General features: G+C 33.8%; 2 protein-coding genes and 3 long non-coding RNA genes across 5 annotated transcripts in view; 2 read left to right on the forward strand and 3 right to left on the reverse strand.

Annotated features, from left to right (window-relative positions):
• The window catches only part of LOC119081414 (cyclic nucleotide-gated cation channel subunit A), a 41,825-nt gene extending 39,616 nt beyond the window's left edge, over positions 1 to 2,209 (reverse strand). Inside the window, exon 1 of the mRNA XM_037190311.1 lies at positions 1,899 to 2,209. Within this exon, the coding sequence (XP_037046206.1) occupies positions 1,899 to 1,996 (98 nt within the window). The 5' untranslated portion in view covers positions 1,997 to 2,209. The remainder of the gene's footprint in view (positions 1 to 1,898) is intronic.
• Positions 1 to 17,719, reverse strand: part of LOC119081525 — a 298,236-nt gene that overhangs the window by 164,008 nt on the left and 116,509 nt on the right. The gene's annotated exons all lie outside the window — the stretch shown is intronic.
• On the reverse strand, positions 7,584 to 17,623 carry LOC119081528. Its single transcript, XR_005088500.1, has 3 exons — positions 17,564 to 17,623; positions 11,172 to 11,176; positions 7,584 to 7,595 (listed from the first exon to the last, which is right to left on the reverse strand). It is a non-coding gene; the product is annotated as an uncharacterized LOC119081528 (long non-coding RNA).
• On the forward strand, positions 9,550 to 10,282 carry LOC119081503. The gene is made up of 2 exons (XM_037190511.1): positions 9,550 to 9,753; positions 9,846 to 10,282. The coding sequence occupies exons 1-2, from the start codon at positions 9,670 to 9,672 to the stop codon at positions 10,137 to 10,139; spliced, it is 378 nt and encodes a 125-aa protein (XP_037046406.1). The 5' UTR covers positions 9,550 to 9,669; the 3' UTR covers positions 10,140 to 10,282.
• Positions 13,520 to 14,458, forward strand: LOC119081520. Its single transcript, XR_005088493.1, has 3 exons — positions 13,520 to 13,716; positions 13,911 to 14,060; positions 14,200 to 14,458. It is a non-coding gene; the product is annotated as an uncharacterized LOC119081520 (long non-coding RNA).

The raw sequence follows: 17,719 nt of genomic DNA on the forward strand, positions 1-17,719 counted from the left end.
AAAATTCTCTGAAATTCTCGAAAATTCTTGAAAATTCCCGAAATTCTTAAAAATTATTAAAACACTAGAAACTCGCTGCATTTCGATTTTATTGTTCTTCAAAGTGTGGTAGTCGACCTCTATGGTGTGGCTTTACATATTTCAAGGGACAAAGAGCTATTTTTAAGATTTTTCGATTTTCCGATATTGGTGTCACCGCCTTCGTGATCAACTCAGAGGTGTCTTACCTGTTATTTCAGAACCTTAATAGAACTGACATGTATGAGGTAAAAGTAAAAATTTTAGTTCACAGTTCGTAGTTTTTACCAATGAATGTACATACGGGTTATGGCAGATTCTTCAAAATCTGTCGATTTATACTGAACGCACTCATTGTTTTTGTCAAGATAAAAATAAGCGTTAAAATCCGTTTTGAAAATCGTTATTTCCTCCGAGGTGATATTAGACCGTACCTGGGTGATTTATCCTGCATTGGTTTTTACGCTAAGAGGGATTCTTTTGAAAAACAGCCTACCGAAATCGGACGCATTTTCCAGTCGACTTTTTTATATGTGCCTAGAAAGGTATTCGACCCTAGAAGCCAAAACCGTTTTCAAAGTCCACTGGAAAATGCGTCCGATTTCGGTAGGCTGTTTTTAAAAAGAATCCCTCTAATTCAATATTCGAGCTTTTTATTTTTCACTTCTTGCTGCGCTGTGGCATTATTTTCAAGTGATCAGCTTTCTTTTTCTACATGATTTACGTTATTGAAAGTAATAGGATAGCGCAAACAAATGAAGATCAGCTCAGCCCTCAAAGTAAGGTCTGTAGTTCTAAATGTTTCATTTTAGACTTCACCATTCATGTTTCCTATCAAAACAATTTCTTTTTGTAAATATTCGGTTTTAATACCCTGACGCGCGAATTGAAATTTTCCCTTTTAACTCATGGACTCTTGCACTCATCAAACTAAAAAATTTGGTACGTATTTTTTACGAGATTAGGCAATGTAAAGTTAATTCGCAAACTCTACATAGTTTTTATGATAGATTAAAATTTCTCTTCAGACAATAATTGTCCATTCAGTGACCGAGCTCAGCGCATATTTTTTCCAGCGCAATGGGCACGGTACCGAATTTCCCATAGGGTAATACGCCTCTGAGTGGTTTAAAGGTGTCTTCGAAGAAGCACCGGCAAAGAAAACTGTGAAACAAAGTCCGAAAATCAATTTTAATTTTTTTCACTTCCTAATGTCGATATCTTTTTTAGTTGCTTATTCTAGAATTGTTATCAGTATACTTGAATCGGAAATTAAAATCAACGAATTGTTGAGAGAAGGTATATTTTACTTGCAATGAAATTCTCGAAATTCCCGAAAATTCTCTAAAATTCCCGAAAATTCTCGAAATTCCCGAAAATTCTCGAAATTCTCTAAAATTCCCGAAAATTCTTTAAGAAATTACCTAAAATAGGCTATGCTTTCTACGCATATAGAAACATAGCAGCATATAGAAACCTGACTTATAAATTAAGAGCGATAAACATTTGCTAAAACCTTGTACATGTACTCAGGCACACACTTTTGTATAGATTTTTCAATTTAAGTTTATATTTATTGTCGCCCATTAAAATTTCTGAAAGCACTAAACGTATAAAATTTCGGCGCGACGAAAATACAATCGGCGGCGGCGGCGGCGTGAGCTATTATTTTTCGGCGGCGGCGCGTCGAAAATTTAGCAAAAAATCGGCGGCGCGCCGGCGTAAAATCGGCGGTGCACACCTCTATGTACAAATAAAGGAAGAATTTAAACATTCAAAGCTTTACACAACCGGCGAAAAATTAATCACAAAAAACAATGGACTACTGGGTTAAAACATTCTATGTATCGAGCACAAAAATAATTTTTACAGAGACTTACCTAGGCGATTCAGCTTCAGATCTATTTCCGTTGCGACGTGCATTTATCATAGACATAGCCCGGTCTCCTCGGGCCGCAGCCATCATGTATGTCCACATTTCGTTTCATTGCTTTATACTACTAATTTACACATTAAAAACAATTTCCTATCAATTCCGGTTTTCTAAAACTTTTGCTACCAATTATTATGCTCTCATCATAATTAAAGTTTTACGTTAAATAGATTTTGCAATTTATTATTAGATGACACTGCTGTTCTTTGTTTAAATAACTTTTTTATCACAACTTTCCACCATATTTGTACTTTGTCAAACTAACTGGAAAATTGAATGAACAAATAAATATGAAGCGAGTGAATTCTCATTTTGGTTAGACAGACCGCAAAAATGTCAACTAAAATTTAGTTTTTAAACTTTTACTATCTGGGCCAATGCTACGATTTAAAGTCGTTATACGGGTGTTGGTAAATGTATGTTATTTGCATTTAATTATATATATAAATAGTCACATAAACACAACCTTTGTAGATAAATGTTTACGCAAATGAATGTTAATATATTTCACGTAATTCAGAAGCAAAAATGAAACTTTGCTGATTGTTCCGAATGTTATAACAAGTTTATTGAATATTACAGTGGCCAAGCAGCAGGTGAGTTTGACAACACATAATGGTGGGTACAGAACATGATTTCGATACAAGTGGCTAAAAGAGATCACAAGCAGCCAATTTAGTATTTCGACAAAATCACCTTAACGCACTAGTGTGACACAATAATAGAAAACTCATTTATTACATAAGTGAGAAAAAGTGCATGTCAGATTTTTCATAGTTTTATAATGATAGTTTCTAATGTTACACCTTGTATGAAAAAGTTCATTTCCAAAAATTTAGCATGCATAGGCTTTGTCATGAGTTGTCAATCAGTCATCTAATGCTAAGAAATCTGATGAAACATCTTCATACAATTATTGTAGCACAAATAACTATATCAAAGTACACCCTCTCTGTATTAAGGTAGTCTTCTATTTTAACGTGAACTTGATTAAACTCACATATCTCTACAAAAAAAAAAAATTCTTTGCCAAGATCGAATATAAATTTTGAATTTTTATTGACATATCGCCGAAACGGGAAATTTTTTCTTTCACACATTTCACTGATAAGCTTTGAAGTTATCATTTTTGATTCAATCTTTAGTCAATGGAATGGAAAATTTGTCATCAAATTGCTTCCTTTTAAAGAAAATTTTTATTTATAAGTTTTAGATGACTGAATTATGAATAACTTGCCTCTTGTATGTCAAATTTTTTCTACTAAATATTGAAAACGTTTTTAAAGCAATGATTCTAGAAAACCATATTCGTATAACGAGAACATTCACAGCGGATAAATTATTTGGACCCTATCGTCAAACCTTTTTTATTATGTGTCCCTTTTATAGGAGAAAAAAGTCACAAACGAATTAATTCTGTATACTCTGAAGGTCGATTGTAAAAAGTGGGTTGGATATAAGAATGTGAGGTATACAATTTATACAATTACATGTATCCATTGCCATTTCTTTAAAAACGTTAAGCGAACCCACGTTATTTCAGTGATAATTACTATTGACAGCAGAGAATAGTCGTTCAAAATTGTCTTGTCAATTTTCCTTTGCACATTGAAAAATACCAGTAATTACGAGACCGAACCAATGCTTCGGTGCCAGTTAATTAAGTGAAAAAATGTCTTTAATCAAATTATGTGTCAGTCACATTTCATTCCGCTTTATGGAGTTTAAATTCTTTTCCGGCTCAACAATTAAATAAAATAAAATTATAAATTCTATGAAGCCTTGCAAAACACACATTTTCTATTGAAATGAATGTATACTTAAAAGAGGAGACCTTCTCACTGACCTTAATAAACTTACCTCTGTAGTATTGCAAAGAAAGGGGTGTTATACCAGACGCTTCTTTTTTATTTTAACACATAACGCTTAAAACGTTAGCAGACCTTTAGCTTGATTTTACAATAAACACCAACAGTAATAAAAATAATTCAATCGTAAAAAATTGAACCATTAAAAAAGAAAAGTTTTTTATTTACACTTTGCCAACAAGTGTACCTTCGAGCAATGAAATGCTTTTGAATATTCTGCGAGTAATTAAATCCGTTCGCCGAGAAACAATTGAATTTAAATGGATGCTTAAGGAAAAAAATTTAAATCTTTATCTTCTCATTGCGTTGTGATGTGTTATAAACGTGTACCTATGAATGCACTGTTGGAATATATTGATTCCTAAAGAATACATTTGCACTGTTCCATAAATGCTTCAATTGAATTAAAGAAGAATAATTTACCTTTACATATTACCATTTAAATCGAACGATCCCTCCCCTTAATGTTATTTTATTTGATTAACTGAAGAAATACCATATCTATAATATGTAATCAAATACTTCCATTATATCAAGAAAAACTTTCGTTAAAGTCTATGGGTTTCTAGACGAATTCATTTCATCCAGCGCTCTGTTACCGTGGATATCTTCGGTCAGTTAGATAAACTGGGGTGAGATATCATCAAAGGAAAATTCCTTTACATATATCATTGGACAGAAAGAAAATAGATTTGACAGTAGGTACACACACTATAAATCATATAGTATGATACGTGATACATATAGAAGGTTAATGGAAGAAGGCAAGAAGTTATTAAAACGAATAGTAATAGTAACTACACGGCAAATGAAATCAAAAGAAATGACAATCACAGGCACTCGGATATATTACAAACCCAATCATTCTATTCTATTATCACCAAGCTCAGCCTCTGGCTTATTTAGGTTACGGACTATTAAATTGAAGCAACATTCGATAGACCAAGTCATCTCAAATGACCGATGACTGTTTGCTGGTCGAATTGGCTGTGAGAACAATAATAGCTAACGATTTTATTACTGCACTCGTTGATTGCTTTTTGAAAACTACAAACTACAAGGAAAACTTTCAGCTTTCTCTTCTACATCGTGCACTTTCCGCAGTAACGTAGTAAGCGTTTTAAGTTGGTGCGCTTTTAGAAAACCTAATTAAAGTCAAGTAGAAAAGAATGAATGCGATGGGGCTCGGCAAAACATTATTAGTTTCTTGAAAAATGAAAGGTAATTTCAGTACATTATTAGAAAATAAATAACTTTGGGGAATCTCAATTTTGAAGTGTTACACATAATTGCGTACTTGTTAACGACAATATATGTTTATGGATCGATACGTGATTAACATTATATGTACAAGAGAAAAACGGCGCAAAAGGAATCCCATTTATGAGACTTCCGTATTAAAATCTCGTAAATTCGATTTTGTTAATCTCAGAGCTTTTGTCACGCTGAAATTGAAATTAAAATGAATTTCGTCGACGATATATATAACGTAAATAAACTAAATAACATTCGATAATCGATATACTTTTTCCAGTTCCAATTTTCATTTGAAATAAAAAACTTTTGCACAAACGGAATGAATGGATCGAGAAAAAAGCTGTACTATGTACATAACCGTTACGTTTGATATAAAAAACCTTTGAAAAACACATGTATAACGAACATTTCTATCGAAGCCGACAATTTGAAACTCCTAAAAGCATATCAATTTCTACCATTGAGGATGTGGAGTGGACGGATAAACGCATTACCATAGGTTGTGAAGCTGCTGTACGGTATTGATTCTATAGATAAGTAAAAGCTTTTTATGTTTGACCGATTGATATAGTGTATAAAATAACCAATACCATACACACACTCTCGCTTTACAGTTTTTCTTCTTTAAAAAGGAAATGGCAACCGCACATTCGAAATTATCAATTACTTTTCATGTCCACAACACTTGGTATGAAGAAATTGCACAATTTCATGTATAGAAAATTAGTTATTGTGGTTGAGCTATCAGAAATTTACAGTCAGTTGCTGGTTTTAGAATGTCAGACATTGTATAATTTGTCTTTATTATTTTCGTGTCTGGGAAATTCCCGGTAATATAATTTCAGAAATTTTCTGACACCTTCCTTTCGAGTATGCGTGTCGTCAAGGGTTCAAGACTTCCGTTTCTTTTTTTTCAAATCTCAGCTGGGAAGACACAATAAAAATGTGACTCCAATGTTAAGTATAGTAAATATGGACATGGGGAAAATATTATAAAAAACTAGATAGAAGTGCGGACGTCTTTTATGAATTACGCCCCTTATCCTCAGAAGACAAACACAACCTCTTTCATAATTTTTGAGTCAATGTTAGCCTACGATGCACGCGTAAGTCAATGTAAGCTTGGCACAAAGCTATGGAAATTTTGGATATGTTTCACTGTAAACGGAAACGATATAGAGGACTGTGTTGTATTCATATGGAAGTAGCGTTAAACATCGAAACATAAATTGTAGCTAAAATTCTACATCGGGAGAAGATCTCGACATGGAAACGTAAATTGTAACTACCCTTTTACATCGATTTCTGTTTTTGTATTAAACGGTCCTTTCCTCTTTTCCTTTCTCTGTATCTCTGTATCTACTATTTACTTATCGTATTATAGTTCCAATCAAAAATATTCTGGAGTCACATCTCCACAGGGGTCCTTCAGAAATGACGTCACGCCAACATGGTCTAAGGTATCCCAAATTTGTAAGAATTAATAATTAAAAGTAAGAACCATCACTTGTTTTCCGAATAATCTCAATTAAAATCAATTGAAATGAAATGAGACGAAGTAACTTAAAAAAAAGGCAACTAATGAGCCACTGAACATTTTTTCCACATTTTATTCATTCTATCGTAATTCAATTCTCTACTTTTTCATTCAAAAATCCATTTTTATGTAAATGTTTTATGTGAAAAATAATGTTTTCGAAATCATTCACAAAAGAAAACATCAACAATGGTTTCGGTTATAAAAATGCCATCCTTAATTTAACTTTCAAATTGCATTAGTTGCGTCTCGATGAGAGATAAAGGTAGAATTTTCATACCAAAGTTGCAGAAATTGAACACAGTCTGTTGGAGAAGATGTCATTCAATTGCAGTTTCTCAAATTCAACCACTTTTCCCACAACATTGTAGATACTTTGTACGCTCGAGAAAAAAAAAGAAACCGAACCCAGACAAAATATAAATTCATCTTTGTTACAAGTTTTCTTGGAGTTTTTATTCACCTAATATTCAATTTGCAAAGAGGAGCTCAAAAAAACAAACTATTTTTCATATCTCTTACGAGTGAAAATTACCGATGAAAAATCTCTCGCCTTTCTATTTCCCCGCATACATTAAATTGTTATGTGTCATGTTGGGAATTGTAAAAATGTTTTGCAAAATTTCAAATATATGCATCCAAGTGATGTACGTTATAAATTTATGAAAATTTTTATATATATAATATCGCTATGGTATAGCAACTATACGCCGAGATATATTTCGCATCGACAAATCGAAAGGTTGAGGGCAAACACATATGAAGATACAAAAATCCTGATATTTGCATGGAATGGAATTCTCTTAATGTGTGCACCAGAATGGAAAATAGACTTTTCCGATTGTGATGGTTTCATATTACTGTCGGAATTCATAAGAATTCATCAAGTGTGATCGTCGAACTGGGTCAAAGTTCGTTTGGCGTGGAACAGTGTCTTAAGGAATCATATCCACCTGCACAAAATATTTGAAATGGCATTGAACTCAAGTCATTACAAATTACGGGAGAATTGAATTTAGCTTTCAATTTACCTTTTGCTGCATTTTGGTATTGTGTTGTCTATAGGTAGATTTTAAAATAAGAGAATAGACGGCTTTTCAGCTGTATGTTTATGAGCATTTTAATGTAAAATTTAAAGACCGCATCGCGTTGTCCCCATTAGCCCATATGGTCACGCCTGGCCTGCTCGACAGTGTAAAGTTATATATGAAATCCAACTAGCGTCTTCAGGGCGAATTTCTTTTATTTTCTGAATGTAACAGTTGGTTTTTCAAGCAGACGTGATATCGGTAAGTGAATAAAAAAGATGGATGTGATGATATTCGCCGCAGTTAAAATTACTCTGTGAGGAATGCAAATTAAGAGCTTAAGGTGGATAACCCGATCTGAAACGCAACACTTTCGAATGGTTTTCAAAAATTTCATAAAGAATAAATTATGGATGACTGGATGGAACGTATAATAATCCTTTAAATATGGAATATTGTGATTGGTCTGTGGACGGGCGCCATAAGTCAACGTTCCCATTACCATAAATTTTTAAATAAATAGCATGTCACTCTTTTCGGATATACGATGACATGCAGTTAAAAAAAATTCTTTCTAATCTGCAGTTAGACCAATAAATTTTATAGTAAAGAGAGACATTGAAAATTTATCGATTACCCTGCAATCCGTCTCGTATTTAGGTCGTAATCCACGGAACACTATTCATTTTATTAGCGTCCTTGCGAATTGCATTGCGTCCTATTTTTTTCTTTCTTTTATTTTTTCAAATGCGAACGAACATGTATCTGGGATATAATAATATTTGATTCGACAATTTCCATCGTAATCTGAAGATGAACATAAAAAAGTGTTCTCCCCGTTGAAAGATAAATTTTCTCATTTAAAAAGGAAAACGTTATTGAATGGAAAAAATTCAAATACTCCATCAGTCAGATGGATAAGTTTGATCCAAAGTCAATTGAAAAATTCTTCACATATTTTCACATTTTATATCGATTCGCATATGCCGGTTTCCATTTTGAAGGGGCGATATAAAAAAAATACTGTAACAAAGTCTCAATTTAGTTCCTTTATACTCAACCACAAAGTAAATTTATTTCAAATTTCTGTTCCCACTTTTGTGTTATATTTTTATATGTGATGAAGAGGATATAAAACATTTTAGTCACCTGGGCCTGGGGTAAGTTTAAGAAGTTGTTGAAGGTACACGTATTTTATGTGCAAGAAACACACAGAATATAATACTATACACTGGGAAATCTAAAAAGAAAATGTGGTTATTATTTGAATATGATTATATGGTGTGGGCGAAATGGTGTAAACGCAATAAAGGCAGTATGATACAGCATCTTATCATGCCCTTGATCTAGAAGAATGTCTCTCTTGGTTACATCGGTGACGTGCTGATATTTATTCAGTTCGTTTTCTTCATTTGAATTTACACCAAGGCAGAATTGCTGCAGAATTTTAATTTGTGAGTAAGTTGACAAATTGTGATCAGAGAAAGATTTTCGCTTATCTTTCTCATCAAAAAAGAGTAAGGATGGATTCTTTTGAAAACATACCTACCGAAATAGGACGTTTCAATTTGGGCCTCTCGGACTATCTAGATAGAAATAAAATTGAGATCGGACGATTCACACGACAATCGAAAGAGTCTCTTCAGCAATTGTAGTAGTAGGTCTCTGATATACTCTGCTATGTAAGAGCTAAATGTGGAGAAGAGAAATTGTATTCTCACTAACGTTAACTGATGGAGGGGACTATCCAGTAGTCATGAAGACAAATTAACGAAACTCTTTCTGCAAACCACTCATACTCAAATGTTTAAAAAAAAACCCACTCCACCAATTTGTAGAGTAAAAAAGATAACAGATGGCGACTGCATAGTTCTCCATCGCCTTGACTCCATCATATTGTTTACACTGTCTACTGTCTATACTCTCTCCAACTTCTAGAAAATTCATTAAACCACGTTTTACCATTCACGAGCAAACATATTTTCACAAGGAGAACCAATTTTTTGTCGGTCACAAACAATTATCGATATGGTACGAACACAGATATGGACACCACCGAGGTGGACACGTAGTCGAGCCAGAAAGCTTGATAGCTTGAAAACCAGACAGAACGTAAGGCCAAAAAACCAATCCGTGACCATTCCACCATCATTCATTTTGCTACATAAAATGAAATAAAGCTCGTTGTTTCAATCATGTTTCAGATTATCACAATGAGACAAACAAACAAAACGAAAACTAATCAAGTCAAGTCTGAAAATCCGCCAAATCCGCCTGTCCCTGCTGCCGCTCCATGCGTAAAGAAAGAAGTCACGCCTCGACGTAAACCCAAACCAATCAAAATTGGAAAAATGGATGAAAATTCGTCAAATTCGGCATCAAGTACTTGTGCTTGTCTTACGCACATAAGAGGTTTTTGTGTGACTATTTACACCGGAGACAAATTACAGGACGCAGCTCATCGTCGTTGTAAATATTTTCTCAAAGGTCAAGCTTGAACTCGAGGACGTTGTAAGTAAGTTTTAATTTTTTCCCTATTTTGATGTAGTGTCCTTTGTCCCTTTACAAATTTTTTAATTTTTTTGATTAAGAGTCAATTTTTGTTAACTTTTCATCAATAACGTACCAATAAAGAATTCATGTGGTGTGTTCATTTCAATTCTTATACAATTCAGGGTTCATCTGCCAATAGAAAATTTGATGATCAAATTGAAGTGAAACTTGTACGAACCTGTTGTTGTGTACAAAAATTTCAGAATTTGAGCTAGAGAATTACGTTACTATCGCGATACTTCAACCATTCGAATTTTATCAGTTTTTGGCTCTTGAAATCTTTTTCGCCAAACATAGTCTCGATGTGATAAAGAAAGGTCAACCGTTAAGGTTCATCGGGCAGTACCAATGAAACGATTGTGCATTGTTTGACACGAAATGATGAATTTCATTCGATTTTTTCTCTGTGTGCCTTCTTACGGCTCTATCGATTAGAACTTTTACATAAGAAATGGTAACAGTCGGACCTCAAATGTTCTTGAGAAATTTAACAATAAATAAGGCTACAGGTTGTGTGGCAGTTTAAGTTTCTGGCTTCCGCCATTTCTGATTTCAAATTTAGATCCAACTCGGACCATCTCCCATTATCGGTCTCTACAAAAAGAATTTAAACTGAGAGCAGAAGTCATTTACCAACAATGTTTCGTTACCTTTGATCTAAGATAGGTAAGTCATTGATTTCATCGACGAATTTTGATTTTTTTTTCTTGCTTTTGCATACGTTGAAGTGACTGCGCACTATTTAAATGTCGCAAGACTTTGAGAAATTACAAGCAAATAGCGGTATGAGTGTGCGTGAAAGCGCCTACCCCAAAAGTGGTTGCCTAGAGGAAATTATTGATTTTGGTAGATGATGAACAAATTTATTGACTGATGAGCAAAGTCATAGCACTGCTGAACAGATGCAGATGCCATGGCAACGTGAAATAGTAAAACGTCTATGCCTTCTCAGAAAATAAAACGAGTCGTTGATTAACATTGCCTTTTATGGAGCAGAGTCGTCACCCCGAGACATTTTTGATAACCTCACGAATATTTTCGTCTTATTTATCGGTAAGATTCTATCCAGTTCGTCTAAGAGAAGTGTAAATTGCGATTTCTGAATTTAATGACAAACATGAATCAGTCAAAAGTTTACGAAGTGGACTTTTTGCATTTTAATATTTGTCACCAAGGTAGCGTAAGGCGTTATCACTGAGAGCCCATCTATCTTAAGTATTTCGACTGAGAGAAGATAGACACATCATTGGACTAGTCAATAGACCTATCTTACATTAATTTATTGGTTCGATTAGAGTCTACTAAAACTGATCTCCACATCGTCGACTCTATGGTCAGGTCAGTAGGCTGATAACAACTCATCATCTTTAAGCGCAGCTGTGTTGGTGGAACTTGATCATCAAGGGATACGTTATCCACTGTCCAAGACAGATTGTAATAAATTCTCAATTGTCGATATTGGCCAATCTAGAACGTACAATCACTTTTTCGACAGTAATTTTTTGCTTAGTAATCTGACCGAACCGTTGTAGCGAATCTCTAATGATTTGATGCATGAATGATGATTAGGAAGGCGACGAGTTCAGTTGTATCAGCCACCGAGTTGTAAAATTGAAATTAACTGACGTATTTCCGTCGAGGTGTTGGACAGAGCTAATAGTGTACGCTTTGCCTTAGAATTTAATTCTTAAAAATTCTATAAAATTCCTAAATTTCTGAATTTTTAAGGAATTTTATGGAATTTTTAATTAAATTCCTAAAAATAGGCCCTGCCTTACAGTACAAATTCTTTTATAATTAGAATTGCCGGATTAATTAAATCACAGATACTGATGTGCTGATACTTAAACGATGTGAAAATCTTGTAATTCAAGAGCGGTTAAAGAGGTGAGTGATACATTTTCGGACAGTTATTTTGACCATTACTTATGGAGATCAGTGAACGTGTACTGTACTTCTCCTAAAAACTTAAATTTGAAACAGAATTCTCTCACTAAGTTGACTGTGATATATTTCCGCTGCCTGAAGCCCGCAGAGATATAATTGTTAAAATGTTTCCCTGAGATGCTCAGTGTTTTTATCGTCAAGGTAACTATGGAAAATTGATAGTTTTGAGCGACAGACAAGCATACCGTAAAAGCTCTCATTGAATTAAAAAAAATCATTTTTCTAAACGCACCACGATCGCCTAAGCAAACCGATATCAAAGTCGCATCGTTTTTGATAATACCCCAATTACCCTCACCCTACATCGATCGTAATCATCATCATCAATAAAAGCGCATTATATACTCAGCTCAAACACTAATCCGATCGAAGGCAATCGAAATGTACCTACAGAATACACAGCCCGTCTTATATGAGCCCTTAAAGGTATTGTTCTCTCGAGATCAGAACTACCATAAATAAAAATTCCTCGATGATTGTGTGGGTAATGGGAGGTGTTCAAAAACGGAAAACATGAATTTTTCTTGTGAACTTCTTTCCTGATATATGACATAGCTACGTAGTCGTACGCAGTGTCGATAGAAAGGTAATTTCGTGTATGGGCAGATAAGGTCTTATTGAGTCTAAAAATCACCTACGCTGAGATATGAGCAATTAAAATTTGGTTACCTTTGTAACCGAAAACCAACATGAATATAGTCACTCCCCTCTGGCTTTTGGACTGCCGCTAGTTCTCGAGATCGAAACAGAGAAATGCGAGAAATGAAGTGAACCGTTCAATGTTCTCATGGGAGCGCTCACAGTCGAGTCTCCCACTATCCACAAGCATCGATGAATATTTTTTTGTATTCTAGCGACACCTTTCACAACATATATAAAAAGATCAATGGAAAAGTCGTCCGATTTTGGCCGGTCCATTTTCAAAAGAATCCCTATAAAAAGGTGTTCAATGATCGCGCCAGTCACGACAGAGTAAAGTTAACCAGGCAGGAGCGCTGGTTTGATTATGGACCTGAATAATCTAGTAGCCCTATATTTTTTGCGAATAAAATTTTTCAATTTATGTCAGTGTTCATTTGAGTTCATTTTCATACTATGTATTAGGTCCCTTGTTTGACGTTTCGAAAATGAACCGCTCCTGCCTGGTTTATTTTACTCTGCCGTGCGCCAGTTGATTATAGAGACACTAGTCAATTCCAAAACCATTTCTTGGCAATAACAATTCAATCCATCAACTCTTTTATGTTGCAAAATTAAACTAATTAAATTGAGTTAACTCGCACCAATAAACATTAATTGTCAACAATTGAAAATTGCACTGGTAAATACGGTAATATGTCTGACATGTCGGATGATTTATACTCTAAACTAAATGTAAATTATAGTGTGATGTATACTTTAGAGAGTGACCTACATAACATTCATAATAGAATCGTAAGCATTGAAAGTTGTAACTTGGAAAAAAAAGTGTAACACGAAAAATATTCTAACGAAATTACGGTTATGACTCATTTTATATATGATTTGCATTTGGTGTGAATGGTCACAACGTTCCTGCTTTTGAAAGGAAATGTGGTAATAAATAAGCGTACATCCCTCCGACGCAAATATTCTACTCAAACACAATTTTTACATATTTTCTTAGCTTTAATATTTTTATGGCGAATTTTTATATTACCCTGTGTGTTTGTATCCCAGTATATGTACGGATATCTTTTCCATGTTTTTTTTAGATAATTTATTTTATCATATTTTTCTGTTGTTCTCAGATAGTTCATTCGTTGTTACGATTGTATGCAAGCTAAAGACTGACTAGAATGACGGGCGTACACAATTTGCTGATGTTTTTTTTTACGATGCTTTTATTTTTAGCTCTGCATATTTGCAAACATAAATAAATAGAAACAAGTCCTTCGAAAGTAAGTAAGTTTGAAGCTGAGATTTTTCTATGTTCGTGTTCAGATCTCTTCTTTTCTTCGTCATAAATTACATTATTCATAATATTAGCTCCATGTCGATTTATATACGAATGCGATAATTGTAAATTTTACTTTTCAGATTTAACTCCATATTATGAGTAATGCGTTACTCCTTGTTTATTGTTTAATTTGTGTGAATGTATTACAAATAGAAGGTCGTCTCATGGGACTAGAATTAATAGAATTAATTATCCTAATAATTCAGTACATGTTGAGAGTAAATTTTAATTAAAACTTGGATTTATGATGTACAATTTATAATTAAAATTCTGGTTCGTACGAAAAAAAAGTTGTAGAACTTAGTTGTAGAAATAAAGAAAAAGAAAACAGAAGAAAAATCGTGATGATTTTTGTTCTGTACAGACACCTAAAAGTTACTTCAAATACCTTGCGAAAGACAGGCTGATGATATGAGGGTTGAAACGTTTTCCTGCTTTGTACGTCGTAGTACCGTTGTATACAAAGTTGTGAGAAGATCAAGTTGTTTTTACAAATTTATTACAGCATTCTTTCACTCACACAAGGAGACAACTCCATGGAACTTTTATTGCAAAGTACTACCAGCCCATCACAACTTTTTCCCTGAAATAAATCCTTATTTTATAACATTAAATCCTCGTTAATGCCTCGTATAGTTCTAAAACCTAAAACTACTTCACCCTTCATTTTAATGTGAAACAGTAATCATTTATCTTCGGCAACCCGTTTTTCGCTTTCCGGCAGTGAGTTTTGCCTTTACATGACCCGAAAAAAGTGACTTAGAAGTAGCACCGGAAGTATATTTTATATATATATGCATTGAGATGTGGCTAGAAATCTGTATCTGTAACAGCAATTAACTTTTTATGGGTTTTTCATTTTGACGACTTCACTTTCGTGTTAGACTTGGCCTGTAATTTATATCATCCGACTATTCGGTCAAATTGTAATGATGTGTTTGGATAACACAGAGTTGTTGATTCTGTTTTTTATTTCCATTCTCGTTTCGTTCTACTACCGTTTTCACTTCATTGTTGTTCGTTCGTCCATGTAACAACTACGTTCGTGGACAATACGAAATACGTTTTATGTGGTCGTCGGTCACGTCTATGAAATGCGAAAACTTTTACACGTGTTTGTAGTTTTATTGAGAATCAGTTTTGGGATTTACTTTGTAAAGCAATAAAATTTGAAAAATGCATTCGAAGCACTCTTACAGACAATTGGCTTTGTTGGAATTACATTGATTTTTCCATTGATATAATTTAATGCAAGACTCATTCTGCGAATATATACTGCTATCAGCTTTACCTGGATGAATTCATTAACAATGTTTCTGCTTAATTGCGTATTCAAGAACACAAACACAGTATACCCGCAACGAAACGTAATAATCATAAAATGTCAAGTGCATTGCATACGAATATTACACTAATTTGGTGTACCTACACAGCGCGATAAAATGCTAATTAGTTCGGTAAATTATTTGGATGGTTATCTCCATGTGCATTATTGCAGTGAATTTATTTCCAACACCAGCCATATTGCAATTGACTGCAATTTTAATGAATGTTGATTTAATTATTGCATTCGGCAGAGATTCAAATGCTACTATGTGTGTTACCAATGGAATTTCGCACCGAAACGACGATGTAATTAGTGTTAAATCTGAAGCATGGATATTGGAAATTAATCACCACTTCTGTTTTGTGTTATAGTTTATGGATTATGAATTGTTTTCGATTCAGTTCGCATTCAGAAATTCAACGGAAATTGTGATGGATTTTATATTTCCATGCATGTAATGAACCATAATACTGCGGAGTAAAAATTGATGATCACACATTGAAAGCGCACCCATTTAAATGGATTTATTTTAATTAAAAATAAATACTCGCGGGCGTTGTTGATATTTTAAATGTAAATAATGAACCAAAAGACAAATATGGTGAGGTTTTACCATAATATAACCTCCCTCTAATTTTGTTGTAAAGGGGTACGGTGTTTATCATCTTGTAACGATTTAACTACTTAGTTCTAAAGAACCCCTTGCTATAAAAAATAATTTAACGGTTCGATATGATAGAAATATCAAACATCACGTCCTTAAACACCCGTGTCAAAGATTATATCAATAAATTAGCTTTTAGCTTATTCACAACTTAGCTATGTATTACCGGAAGTCTTGTTCGATGGATAAACTGGGGCGCATAAAAACCATTTTTTATGATCGATGTCTTTTTTATTCGATTTTTTTTATGGGAAATAAATAATTTTATTACAACTCACATGAGACGCCTGAAATTTGAAGTCTCCTATTTCCCGAAGAGGAAACGCTTGTCTTGCTAAAATTCGTGGGCTTAAATTAACAAGTGACTTTTTGTATGCAAATTTAAGTTTAACGTGCTCGTTTCTTTACGTTACACATAATGTTATGTTGCCGACAAAACCGATTTGATGAAATTTATGTTTATACTTCCATCAAAGGTTATCAAAGCGTACACTTCGTCACATGATGTTGTTTCCCAATTTATGAATAAAATAGTTGACATGTAAACCCCTTGTTTACTCACCTAATTTTTGTAGGAATAGGTAATGAATGATAGGTTTTCATCGTCCTTGATATTCCGCAAGTGGTTTTTTGATGAAAATTTCCACTGAAAAAGTTTTTTTTTTACACTAAAGCAGCTTGTCTTAGAGCCGTGATCTTTATGTTTCTTACCATAACCTGACAAGTAAGAACGTACTCAGTACGTTTTCGTATACAATTTTTAATCTTGTAATTCCAATCGTGACAACAGATTATTTGAATGGAGCGCGCACAGAAAAATTCACACAGATGCTCAACGTGTAGACATGATTCCGATAACGTTGGCAAGTGTTACCGATAATATCCTTTAATTTAAGCGAAACAAAACAAATTTCACATCATTCACAATCAAAGATATCTGAGAAGACTAAGAAAATGTTTGAAATTTTCCATCGCTTTGAGTTTCTCATTTACCGATTTGTTTCTTAGGTACGGTAATTTAAGGGAATAATTCAATTTTAACGATTGATAGTAATCAGATATTAAATTATCATAATGGTAACTAATGACAATCAAATGTAAAATATTTTGAGTAATTTTCGAATTACAAGTTGTATAGATCGTAAGTATTTTGTGTGCCATTATGTTGCACCCCTCACTCGTTGATCTACGTCGTGAATGTAGAAGTAATATCGATAGATAGTATTGTTTCACTTATGGTTTGTTTACTAAAATTAATGTCAATTATCCAAACTGTATTTTGTGTAGTATAATGTTATCATAAGGTCAGTTCTCATTTCTACGAAAAGGCTGACCAAAACCGCCATTGGGTCCAACAATACCAATTTGAATTTATTGATTGCAAAAGTTGGTTGTTCCTTGTTCCACATACTATCTCGATTAGCCGTATGAATCAAACATTAATGAATGAAACAGCTTGAATTTGCTTCAGCTGTTTTTTAAGCTGATCCACAAAAACAATCAGAACTATTTATTCTTGTTTATAAGGTTATAGCCGCTACACGCATGCGTGCGTGATAGTCGTAGAGCCGTATTAAGACGTTTAAACAGTTTTGATAGTTCGTGTGGA

Source organism: Bradysia coprophila, unplaced genomic scaffold, assembly GCF_014529535.1.
Source record: "Bradysia coprophila strain Holo2 unplaced genomic scaffold, BU_Bcop_v1 contig_358, whole genome shotgun sequence".
NCBI classification, from domain to species: Eukaryota; Metazoa; Arthropoda; class Insecta; order Diptera; family Sciaridae; genus Bradysia; species Bradysia coprophila.

Excerpts from the sequence above, each read along its gene's own strand:
- LOC119081503 (XM_037190511.1), top strand. The coding sequence starts at position 9,670 with ATGGTACGAACACAGATATGGACACCACCGAGGTGGACACGTAGTCGA. Across the intron at positions 9,754-9,845 it reads GCTTGAAAACCAGACAGAAC|ATTATCACAATGAGACAAAC; the intron begins GTAAGGCCAAAA and ends ATCATGTTTCAG.